The sequence below is a fragment of the Xiphophorus maculatus genome, chromosome 23 (assembly GCF_002775205.1).
Source record: "Xiphophorus maculatus strain JP 163 A chromosome 23, X_maculatus-5.0-male, whole genome shotgun sequence".
Taxonomy (NCBI): domain Eukaryota; kingdom Metazoa; phylum Chordata; class Actinopteri; order Cyprinodontiformes; family Poeciliidae; genus Xiphophorus; species Xiphophorus maculatus.
This window is the reverse complement of record NC_036465.1, coordinates 4,531,603-4,544,717: the sequence shown is the minus strand read 5'-3', so window position 1 is coordinate 4,544,717 and position 13,115 is coordinate 4,531,603. Positions and strand designations below refer to the sequence as shown.

At 40.8% G+C, this 13,115-nt stretch overlaps 1 protein-coding gene across 2 annotated transcripts in view; it reads left to right on the top strand.

Moving 5' to 3' along the window:
- The window catches only part of ankrd50 (ankyrin repeat domain 50), a 36,935-nt gene extending 30,225 nt beyond the window's left edge, over positions 1-6,710 (top strand). For both annotated transcript variants that reach the window (XM_005807791.3, XM_023328636.1), the window contains exons 4-5: positions 102-3,646; positions 5,193-6,710. In XM_005807791.3, coding sequence (XP_005807848.1) covers positions 102-3,643 — 3,542 coding nt within the window. In that variant the 3' untranslated portion in view covers positions 3,644-3,646; positions 5,193-6,710. The remainder of the gene's footprint in view (positions 1-101; positions 3,647-5,192) is intronic.
- The last annotated feature ends 6,405 nt before the right edge of the window (positions 6,711-13,115 follow it).

Genomic DNA, 13,115 nt, shown 5'->3' with positions numbered 1-13,115 from the left:
TCTTCAAAAAAGAGTTGCCATTTGTATCTTCATGCCCATTTTTTTTTCAATTTTTCTATTTATCACCCCACTCATCTAATGCACTTTGTTTTTGTTTTCAGGATTCCGCAAAATCAGCCTTGACGATCTGCGGAAGGCCTACATCGTCAAGGATGTGCAGCAGTACATCCTTCACCGGCTGGACCAGGAGGAGGCTTTGAGGCAGCACCTAACGAAGGAGACTGCTGAGATGCTCAACCAACTTCACATCAAAAGCAGCGGCTGTTTCCTCTACCTGGAACGCGTTCTGGATGGTGTGGTGGAGAACTTCATCATGCTTCGGGAGATCCGTGACATCCCAGGCACTCTCAATGGGCTCTACCTGTGGCTCTGTCAAAGGCTGTTCGTCAGAAAACAATTTGCCAAAGTTCAGCCCATTCTTAATGTAATCTTGGCGACTTGCAGGCCACTTACAGTCAAAGAACTGTACCACGCAGTCTGGACCAAAAACATGACACTGACTATGGAGGAGTTTCAGAAAAAGATGGACATTCTTTCCAAGTTATTGATCGATGGCCTTGGAAGTACTAAAATCCTTTTCCACTATAGTTTTGCAGAATGGTTGCTGGATGTGAAGCACTGCACCCAGAAGTATCTGTGCAATGCAGCAGAGGGCCATCGGATGTTGGCCATGAGCTACACCTGTAGAGCAAAGCAGCTGAAGTCTCTGGAAGTGCAGGAATTTGCTCTTCACCTCGTCAACTCCAACCTGCAGATTGAGCCCTGTAATCTTGCTCTTTGGATGGTCTGGAATGGAACTCCCACTAAAGACTCTCTGACCACGTCCATACCAAGAGAGCAGGAAGTTCTGCAGCTTCTGGTCAAAGCTGGTGCTCATGTGAACAATGAAGATGATCATGCTTCTTGCATTGTACAGCAAGCCCTAGAGCGAGAGGACTCAATAAGAACATTACTTGACAACGGGGCTTCTGTAAACCAGTGTGACTCTAATGGAAGAACTCTACTGGCCAATGCTGCATACAGTGGAAATCTTGATGTGGTTAATTTGCTCATATCTAGAGGGTCAAACATGGAGTTGGAAGACAACCATGGACAAACAGCGCTTACTCTAGCTGCGAGGCAGGGTCATACCAAAGTGGTCAACTGCCTTATTGGTTGTGAAGCAGACATAAACCACACGGATCATGATGGGTGGACCGCGCTCCGCTCTGCAGCTTGGGGCGGACACTCTGAGGTTGTGTCTGCTCTTCTTTATGCTGGAGCCAAAGTGGACTGTGCTGATGCAGATGGTAGAACTGCACTGAGGGCGGCGGCTTGGGGAGGCCATGAAGATATTGTGTTAAATCTTCTTCAGCATGGAGCTGAAGTCAACAAAGCAGACAATGAAGGAAGAACGGCTCTCATTGCTGCGGCATACATGGGGCACAGAGAAATCGTGGAGCACCTGCTGGACCACGGAGCTGAAGTTAATCATGAAGATGTCGATGGGAGGACTGCCCTGTCTGTGGCTGCTCTCTGTATTCCTGCTAGTAAAGGTCACGCATCTGTTGTGAGCCTTCTAATTGACAGGGGAGCAGAAGTTGACCACTGTGACAAAGACTGCATGACTCCTCTGCTTGTGGCTGGCTATGAAGGACATGTGGATGTAGTTGATTTGCTCTTAGAAGGGGGAGCTGATGTGGATCACACAGACAAGAACGGGCGCACTCCTCTCCTGGCAGCTGCATCAATGGGCCATGCGTCTGTGGTCAACACGCTACTTTTCTGGGGAGCCGCTGTGGATAGCATTGACAGCGAGGGAAGGACTGTGTTGAGCATCGCCTCGGCTCAGGGAAATGTGGAGGTGGTCCGAACTCTGCTGGACAGAGGGCTGGATGAGAACCACAGGGACGATGCAGGCTGGACCCCGCTACATATGGCTTCGTTTGAGGGCCACCGGCAAGTGTGCGATGCTCTTATTGAACAAGGTGCTCGCTGCTCAGAGGTGGATAATGATGGTAGAATACCACTGATATTGGCTGCACAAGAAGGACATTATGACTGCGTGCAAATTCTCCTTGAGAACAAGTCGAACATTGACCAGAGGGGGTACGATGGAAGGAATGCTCTCAGGGTATCTGCACTTGAGGGCCACAGAGACATTGTTGAGCTGCTGCTGAGCCATGGTGCTGATATAGATTGTAAAGACGCAGATGGTCGCCCAACACTCTACATAATGGCACTTGAAAATCAGCTGGCCATGACGGAGTATTTCCTTGAAAATGGTGCAAACGTTGAAGCTTGCGACACGGAGGGCAGGACAGCCCTCCATGTATCCTGCTGGCAGGGACATATTGAGATGGTGAGGCTGCTCATCAACTACCATGCTGACGTGAACGCCTGCGACAATGAGAAGCGATCCGCTCTCCAGTCTGCAGCGTGGCAGGGCCACACCAAAGTGGTTCAGTTTTTGATAGAGAACGGAGCACATGTGGATCATACGTGCAACCAGGGAGCAACTGCACTGGGTATAGCTGCCCAAGAGGGACACATTGACGTCGTGCAGATACTGCTGGAAAATGGCGCGGACCCCAACCACGCTGATCAATTTGGCCGCACGGCAATGAGAGTGGCAGCAAAAGGCGGCCACTCAATGATCATTAAAATCCTAGAAAAATACGGAGCTACAACATTAAATGGCTGCAACCCTTCCCCTGTTCATACCATGGAGGAGAAAACACCTTTATCAGTGACCGGAAAAATGCATTCCCTCACCATTAAATCGAGCAGTTCTGGCAGCACAGGGGTGGGAGACGTGCAGTCATCTGGACGTGGTCTCCCCGACGGACCCGTCCACGCTTTCAGCTCGCCGTCAGAATCTCCCGACTCCACTGTGGACAGACAGAAGTCATCCCTATCAAACAATTCCCTCAAGAGTTCAAAAAACTCCTCTTTAAGAACCACGTCGTCCACGGCTACAGCTCAAACTGTACCCATTGACAGTTTCCATGGAATGACGTTTACGGAGCAGATTCAGCAGCACTCACTGCCTCGGAGCCGAAGCAGACAGTCGATTGTGTCCCCTTGCTCTACAACCAAATCTGTCAATCAGCAGCCATCGTCTCCATCCAACGAATTTGAATGGTCTCAGCTGAAGTCAGGTCTGAAGTCGGCAAAGGGAACTAAGACAGGAAACGGAACTCAAAATAGCAAAGCAGCTCTGGGAGACAAAAAGAAAACAAAAAACAGTGGATCCAGCCAAGGCCAGGTTTTGGAGTACGAGATGACCCAGTTTGACAAGAGAATGGCTTTCAACCAATCAGTTGCCAATATTGCAGTGAAGGATCCTCACTGTAAGATCATGATCGGTGGTTCCGTGCAACAGGACAGAGGCCAGTGCCAAGACCCGTTCTTCATCCAGTCACAGAGCTGCTCAGAGAAGAAAAGGAACGGGATTATGACCAACCCCAAATATCACCTACAGGGCAACCAGGTCTTCTTGGGTCGAGTGTCAGTTCCACGGACTGTGCAGAACAGGGCCCACCAGGATGTTTTAGAGAACTACCCCATTGGGGAAACAGAACTGAGCCTTAAACAAGCCCTGAAGCTGCAGATTGAAGGATCCGACCCAGGGTTTAACTACAAAAAGGAGACTCCGTTATAGCTGGTAAGAGACCTAACAGTATGTTTTGCACTGAATGGAAGACGTGGTGTGAATAGATTTATCACCACTGTGAAGGAAGGTCAGATTTCATTATTTATGGCAGGAGCATAATCAAAAACTGAAAAATTTAGAAAAATCCAAGCTTTGATTTAAGTACATTTATCAATTTCAAAATCACTTAGGTCTAAATTATTAATACCCTTGTTAAAACTTTGTACAATTGCCTTTTGCCAAAAGTAGAACATGTTTTTTCAAGATTGGAGCAAACTGAGAGGAATCGTTGACTATTGTTCTGTACAATCTTTCTGGATTTAGAGTCATAGGCCCTCCCTGATCTCTTCACCCCACAGGTTGTATAACATTTAACTTTAAGGAGGACCACTAATGACTGTGGAAGAAGGTTGATTAGTGTCCACATGATATTTATTTAAAATTTCTTGGTTTTTTAAAGAGTTGGTAAATCCATTGACTTTAGCAAGGTTCCTATGACCTTTTAATAGTTTTTCTTAGTCGTTTCAGTGCATTTCTAACACCACTATTAACATTTGCGCAACAGCTACTGTATTTCTGAAAACAATTGGTACAAACTACAAAACATAGTTGATAATCTGTGTGATAACCGTTTAACAAGTGTCACTTGTTAAAAATGGATAGTTCATTCCTTAAAAGCAAGTTTTCATGTCATAGAAAGTGCCATCAAAATGAAAAGTCCTGAGACCATGTTTATGAACCAGATGGCTTCACTCTGTGTTTTCAAATGCAAATAAGTATGATCTTTGTGACCCTGTCTGAAAATGCTCAGTAGAGCCTTATATAATGTTTTTCCAGACATTTGAACTCTACAGTTACAGGTAATTGAGTGCAAGATATTTACATTTTTTTGCATGTGTTCTTTGCTTTTACACAATGCTGTGAACAAATCAAAGCTGCAAAATAATTTACAATAAACATAAGAAACACCTTTTGGTTAAAGCTGTACTTGACTATAAATATTTAGTGAAAAAATGGTTAAATCTGGGAGACAATTTCAGGAAACAATGAAAAAGAAATGCATAAAACTGTAGTGGGCATAAGGTGCTTTTACACACAGTTTTACAGCAGAAAAGTTCATGATTAGGCTAATTTTTAAGACTCAGTCTTTGGTTTGAAAGACGAGTGACAATAAATGGCTTTCTTGCAGCTGAAAATGTCAATATTTTAATAGTACAAAGCAAATTGTAATATCTAATCATGAATTAGAAATTAGCAGAACCTCTTACCAACCTAAAAAAGTTAGGTATGTATTTGTTTTTCAAAGCTTCAGTTAAATTTATTGTGAAGGTTTCTGTAGGTGTAGCAATAAATGCTCAATCAGTGGTTTTGTCAAGAATAATTGATCTCAGTTTTGAGGCTGGATTTTTACAGTAAGAGATTGTGCTGCTGCTATGAAAGATGGAGTTATTTCAAGGATTTTCACACCTCTTTTTTTCAGTAGTGCCAACAATATTTTTCCCCTTCAAAACAAACAAACAAAAACTAACCATATTCTTTTCTTTTTTTGCTGTTTTAGATGTTGTGACCACCATCCATCATGCTGACATTGGGGAGAATGTGCCAAAGCAACAGTTTCCGTCTGCATAACAAAACTACATTGAATTTCCCCCATCCTCCCTCCGTGGGATGCCATAAAACAACTCTCTGCCTGCAGCGTATGTGAACTGATACTTTGATGTGCCTACATCTGTTACAGCCTTCTGTTTTCATTCAAAATATCATTTTAATTTAATGTTATACTATTTAATAAGCAGTGTATGCACTTTTAAAATAATAAACTGACAGACATACATGTTTTTTCCCCTTCGCTTTGTATCCCATTCATGTTTCATGACCTGTTTGAGAAGAAACATGACAATTCTTTATTATTTTGTAGTATGTTGCATTTTGTCTCACTGACAGCAGTGTACCAGTGGGTGCATTGTCCCAAACAGACAGTAACTGATGTCATGGTTGTCATTCATTGCCTTTCTAGAGACCCCAAATAATCTGTGTTACCTTTGATCCGAGTGCTAAAACCTTTTGTTGCATGTAACATTTTAAAAGCAGTTTACTGGGATATAAAGCGTATTTATTTTTTAGGAAAACAAGCCACTTTTGTTGCATTTTTATTTGCGTTGCATTCTACCATGGTGCTGTGTTCAGAAGATGCCTGCAGACATTTTGGGACTTTTTTTTGCGTTTTAAATATCTAAGCAGGAGGGAGGTTCATTTATAATGTAAAACAAATTTGATTTCGTCCCTATGGGATTTTTCTGTTTTTATATTGTATGTGTGTGTGTGGTGTTTTTATGTGCAAGAGTATTTAAGTAACCGTTGTGTATCGTCAGCAAGGTTTTGGTGCTAAATGCAGCAGTTTTTTTGTTTTCATTTAGCATTTCTCAGCAGCTCTGCAAACAGAACTCCGGCTTTGTTTCTGTATCATTTTCATTATATTCTGCTGGACTTTTCAGGGGCATGACACAAAATGGGTTCAGCCATTAAGACAGCCCCTAGCTGTTAGTGATATTGTTTGAAATGCAGACTTTCAAAAGCCAAAGTTGAAACAGCATACACTGTCCCACCTCCTCTTGGAGGAGGAGTTTGGTCAACCATGACTAGGAGAGAACTGAAACATCTGTTTCTTATGAACCGAGCGGAGCTGCTTTAGCGTTTAGAGGCTATGTCACATCTTTGCAGGCTTCTCAAAATGTTAACAATGAGCTATATTTTTGCCAAGAGCTGGGATTTCGGGGGAAGTAGAAAACTTATCGCATGCACAAACACCTATAAGTGAAACCTCTCTGCGTGCCACGAAGGGCGAATGGAAGGATTTTAGGCAGGAAATCATGATGTATAGTCTTATTAAACAGTTCTCTTGTTGGTCTCGAACCTGTTTGGTCTGTCCACTTTGATTTGACTCAGTGATTGGATTGTAAATAGCTTATCGTGTACATTTAACTTTCATTAAAATAATTTCTGTATTATACGAAGCTGAATTTTCTGATGTATATTAAAAGTGCTTAATAAACATATTTGCTTTACTGCTGAAAAATGAGTCCTGCCCATTTTCTCAATTGCACCAAGATATGAAAAACAAAAAGATGTCTGGAATGCAATGTAGTGTGATTAAGCCACTTTAAAATCTTCCAAGTCTCTCCAACTAATCAACCTCATTACCTATGAATCAGTCTGAAGGATGAATACTTGTAATATTGAAATGTTTGAATTTCCAGACCTTCCCATGTCACATTGTTTAAATCATGTATTGTTCTTCCTTTTGTTGTTTTTATTCTCTTGTGACCTAACTCCCTTCTTCAGGTGCTTTTTTAATCATTTTGTTTTTGCACAAAATGACTTAGCTCAACTTAACTCAATGAGAGTGAACCCACACACTTCAATATGTGGGTTGATCAAACTATCAGGACAAACGAGGGGTAATAAGAGAAATGTCAAGGCAGAAAGATTTTTTTTTTTAATTCTTTCTTTACACTTGAATGGCAAAATGATCTTATTTAGCTAAAATCTGATGACGAACTGTGTTCATGTTACTATTTCTGTAAAATATGTATCAACCCATTGCAGGAAAAACAAAATAATAGGTGTATTTGGCTAGCACTAAAAATCGAGCAAGAGCATTTTGAAGTGACCCAGAGAAAAGCAGCTAAAGTAGGTGAAATATAAAATCTCCAACAATAAACTTTAACTTTGAGATTTGTGAGGTTTACTAATTTCCAACGCTGAAACCTGACTTCTCTGCCACACGAAAGCTTTTGTTTCAACATCAGCAGAATTTTTACATCAGAAATCTGCTACTAACTCAGTTTCTCGTTTTAAATATAAATATATATTTTTTCTCTCTTCACTGTGGAGATAATTTTTCCATCGTGTTGAGGCTGTGAAACCACAGCATGTGCTGTTAATACTTAACTTCAGTGTTGGTCATTTGATATGTAGAGGCCAAACCAGGACACTGCAGGCGTCCAAACACATGGATCAAACTGAAATGGAACAACAGGCGAGCGTGCCAAAGCGCTATCGCTGCCCCCTATTTTATCCCAGAGTTCATTCAGTTCGTCGCTGCCGAAAGCAAACTGAGAAAGAGATTCAGCAAAAACAAAGCTTCATGAATTGTTTAGCTCAAGTGATGCATTGCCCAAATAAAACTTTCAGAAGCATTTAACCTCATGAACACCAGTTTACCCCTTGACCTTTAATTAAAGTTCAGTGGGCTGAATTTCCACCAACATTTCATCAAAGTAGCAGAGGGGTTTAAGTGGCATTTTGTCTTGTGAGCCATCAGCGCAGCATTTCCCTACATGCTTCCAGGGTGGATGTTAATGAGTAAACCATCTGGCGCTGACGTCATGCAGTTCTCACTGTCCGAGTTCCTTGCAGACCAACTGCCAATGTCCACATCTGGTTCTTCTCCACCCATGCCCTTGTTTTGGATACAGAGCTAACAAGCTCCCACGCAAAATGCATAACTTGGCGACAGTTTTGAGGTCAACTTGTTCCAGAGACATTTTTTTGTTTAGACCCCCTGGCTTTGCCCTGCATGCCGGGTTTCATCCTCCAATGCTTTTGCTTCATTTGCATTAAGGCAGCTGCAGATTTTCAGCCCTATGAGTTCAGAGTAATTATGAAATCAAAAATATTGTCATGTCCTTGAGGAGGAATATTTTCTCAGCCCAAAGTGACGCAAACACTGAAACATTATTTCCATTCTTAAAGTCACATCTTTCTAAATGCTTGGAGCAAAAGCTGATCAGAGAAAAATGTTACTTCATGGGAGAGTTGCATTATTTTGACCTTTCGACAAGCTTTTTGTCTGTCTGAAAATTGTTTCATTCTCTCTCTCTCCAAAAACTAAATAGTTTGAAAGTAAATTTTATTTTACTTGTGTTAGGTTACAAAAATATGCTAGCTTGACTTGGACTTGCAAAGTTGTATCTGAATGAACCTCACATCTTAAGGAACAATGTCCTTCAACAGATAAAGCCAAAGCAGAGCTTGTTGGCAGCATTGCACAGCAGCATGTTTGCATAAAAGCAGAACATATCATCACAGCAAGGTGGTGGAAAGAAGATGATTGGGGTTTGTTCTGTAGCTACAGGATCTCGGCATCCTGCAGTCATCAAATGGACTTTCTTTCAGCCTCAACCTGCTGATTCTGCTTCATGAAACAGTGGGATTTTAGTTACATCTAACTTTTAGCTGAAGCCACCAGCGTGCATGCAAGTGTTAAAACTCCACTAGCAATCATGAAGCCATTTATATTGATCTAAGACATTATCTTCCCCCTCCAAGATTTATCGTTCGCTGCGATAAATCTTGGTTATATCTGCTATAAAGTTTTTGGAGTCTTGTACTGCCAAGTGAGCTAAGCTAAAGTTAGTATTTGATGCTTGCGAAACAGCTTGACTGCTAAAGTTAACTCGGCCACCCTTCAGGGAGTCATTGTGCTTTGGATTTCTATGGCCACTGTGGGACACGGCCGGGCATTTACGAGCCGTTTAGAGGCTGTGCGTATTAAACACAGTGAAAAACAACATAAAGCTCTCAGAACGGAAAAACTGCAAACAAACTGCATGAATTTTCACTGAAGCTTTTATCTGTTGCAGTGCAGCTCTAATACAGTTGAATTAAAATTCTGGAAAAAAGCCAGTGGCTTTGAACGCAGCCTCCACTCGACAACAATGCAGCACCTCACTGCCAACAAAGCTAGAAAATGAGAGATTACTGACATACTTTACTCCTCTTTGTAGCCTGTTTACATAATCCCTGTGGTCCCTCATCAAGAAGCGTGGATGAACATCTTTCATCAGTTCACATTTAAAAAGCCTCTTTTCTTTATAAAACTCAACTCAGCATCCCATCATGCATGCAGGTGGGCGATTTTTTACTAAACACTGATTGGGATTCGTATCACAACAGAAAACAAAGACTTTAAAAAGAGTTTAAAAAATAGCTGTGAGGCTGCTGTGTGTAAAGGGTTAGAGATACGTCATACTACACATCATTAATCACTGCGCTTGAAGCCAAAGACAATAAATGGACTCATGCTCAACACAATAAAAGGATTGTTGCTCCACAAGCTGCAAAACTCTGGTATGAAACGTGTGCAGCTGCCTGTAAACCAGAAGGCTCCACACTCTGCCTCTATCTCTGCTGCTGAGTTACGGGGAAGTGAGAAAACCATAATTTTTAGAGCATGAAGGAAATCCAGATTCAGAAGCATTAAGTGCTGTGTCTAAGCGTCAGAAGATGAAAGATTTATTTCTAAACCACCAGGCATGTCATTCATTTCACCACTTTTAAATTAAATTTTATGCATCTGATACATGAGAAGCAAACGTCTCATATATCCGAAGATCCTTATTAAGGTAAAATCCACTCTGCTTTCAGGTTTTAATCAAGTACGTTTTTATTTTAGAAAAAGAGGCAACTGCAACTGAACCAAGAGTTCAGAACTAGAGAGGCTTATATAAAACCTGAACATTGAACACAGATACAGAACATCATGTGCATTATAACCAAATAATTCAATAAGAGTTTCAAACATATGACTGGTATTTTAGTGTCATTCTCTGTAGAAATTCAATGCATATATTACAAGTAAAAAATTAAAAAAGGTAAACTTGCATTTGTTATTATATCTATATTAAAAACGTTATTCAGTTCTTTATCACTTTTAACCAAAGTTATAAAGAGCCATTGAGGAAGATCCAAAGAGTCACTTGCTACTACAGGTTGCAGATCTCTACAGAATGGGGACATTATTACAGGATGCTTCAAATCTTGTGTAGTTTTTTGGGACGTCTCCATTAGGATGAATAGAAGATAGGAACTAAGAGTGGAGCTAGTGATTTATCAGACTAGAAATGGGCTGAAAAAGGCAGATTCATACATGGTGAAACAACTTCCATCATGAAAATCTCTGATTCAAATTTGATTGTGATCTGAGTTGAAGATTCTCAAATCTCATCCAAACTTAATTTTAAGTTGTTTACTCTGCCACCCTGCTATCCCTTTAGCATTGCAAAATAACATTCACATTAACCACAAATACTTTGGTTTCTCAAACGTTGCTGCTAACATCACACTGGTAGAAATGTTGTGCTACCTGTGTTTTCAGTATAAATACCACTGATGGGTATCTCCAAGCTAGGACTGCATGGCAGCTACATATAAAAGCATGACAGGGATAAAACTCACCTACATTCTCCTTACGCTTCTTTTTTTTTTAGATCACCAATACTTGCCCAAGTTTCTCTGTGAGACCTAGCGGCTTCTTTCCTAAGACTTACATCAGTTGTGAGTGTAAATAGAAATCAAACTCAATCCAAAATTGGTCAAATGCATGCAGAATGTGATTTGTATGCATTCATGACACATGAATCTCCCATCACTTGGAACCAAGCAGTGTTTTGTGATTGGAGTTTTGCATCACGTTTCTGTACATTATTTTTCTGTTTTCAAACCATGATCAGTCTTGTTTTGTTTATTTTGTGAAATAGTTTTTTGCTGTACTCTTTTTGTTAATCTTTTTTTGTGTATGAAAAATGCTTTGGTTGACTGACAAATAATAGGCTAATTATTTTTGTTACAACAAAAGCTAACAATGAATACTAAGGAACCAATTTGCAACGAGTAGTAGTATAAACAATAAGTTGACCTTGCTTGTCACATACATTTACTGGCAGCGTTAAGCTCCTCTAAGCTGAGAGACACAGTGACAACACGGCATCTTCTGCCAGAGTCTTTCTGTTGATGAACATCATGTGTGCAGCACAAACAGAATGATGAGAAGCAGATTTGCCTGAAACACGATGTGAGAGTTGAGCACTCACTACCTGGGTGTTTTATTAGACGTGACCCACTAAATCGCCTTATTATGCAGAACTATTATTGAGGGAGGTAAGGAAATTTCACTGCTGCCAAAGGTCCTTGACTTCCCTTCAACCAGGTCTCTCTAGCTTCTTTTCCTCCATGTTCTTCTGCAATCATGTCTTCAATTATTTCTCTTGGTATGTCACTAAATTACTAACTTTGCTCTTTCATTCCTTTTCTTTATATTTTCTTCATCTGCTTCTTCCTCTTTGTTTTTGTTTACCATGCCCATCTTTTCAGCGTCTTGCTCTCGTTTTCCACTGCATTTTCTCGTGCCTTTTGCTCTCGATGTCTCATTTCTTCGCTCTGTGAGCTGCCAGCAGCTCTCTCGGCGGCTGCAACAGAGTTCACCTCAGGACAAAGCCCCGCTCTGCTCCTTCTGCTGCTGCTGCTGTTGTTACACACACATCGTTTGTCCAATGAGTCCAAAGCATGGGTGTAACGGGGCCCAGGGACAGACGGAGAACAAAGATATTCTTTGAGTTTTGCTGCCACACACAGCATGGGGAGAAATGTTAAAATTGCATGCCACATGGAAGCTGCAAACTGTTGTACACAATGAAGACCTCTAGGCTAGAGTTTGTCATATGCTTTCTTGATCTTTCCACCATCTGTATCTGCATGTGTCTTGTCACGAGTGCTTAACAAATTTGGCCTGATCCGAGTTTTGCGGGCAGATGTCAGTGAACATTCTCAAGGTATTTCTGGTCTCTGTTCAAATTATTCACAGTAACACTTATTGAAATAAATGTTTCCAAAAAAATGCAGGGTCAAAAGTCTTATAATCCTTCATAATCTGCTGGGGAAATTTACTTTGTTTCAAAGCAGAAAAATGAATGTGAAATGTATATTTCTGACACAATGAGCACCATTATAAATATGTGCAAACATATATAAAGTGGTGACTGTAAAGACTCAGAGTGAGATTGGTTGGCTGATAAAAGAAGGCCTTATGTCGAATCAGAAAAAAATGGAGCGAGCCCAGGAAAAGTGGGAAAGATTAGAGAGAAAAAAAAGGTCAGAGTTCACCTCATTCATCAAAAATACTGTCTCCCTCTTGAATACAGTTGTCACCGGATTACGAAACAATTGCTATTGCATAAGACTTGGCTTCAAAGGGAACAAATCAAAGCTGATAGACAATAACACACCAGAGTAGGGGTGTAACGATACATAAAGTTCACAATATTGAGCCACGAGAATGAGAGAGAAATAGATTTTAATATTACTTTAAGAAGACTTCAAAGATCAAATTTATGCTGCAAAAAGGAATTTATTCTGCATTTTTATAGATTTTGCCACCAACCTAAGAAACGGATGTATTTCTTCCTTGCCAGATTGCAGTCACCTCAAAAAGACACATTATATATCTGCTACACCCTTACAACAGAGTTAACGACTTGACAGTCAACCGAAAGCGCCATTTTGACAGGTAACATGTTTTATTTTACTCTGATTTTTGGTTTTAATGTGTAATATGACAGTTTGAGTTATCTGATGCTATGGTTAAATAAATCACCTCTCTCCAGACTTTACCTCTGCATGGATTAGGCAACAATAAGGAGGT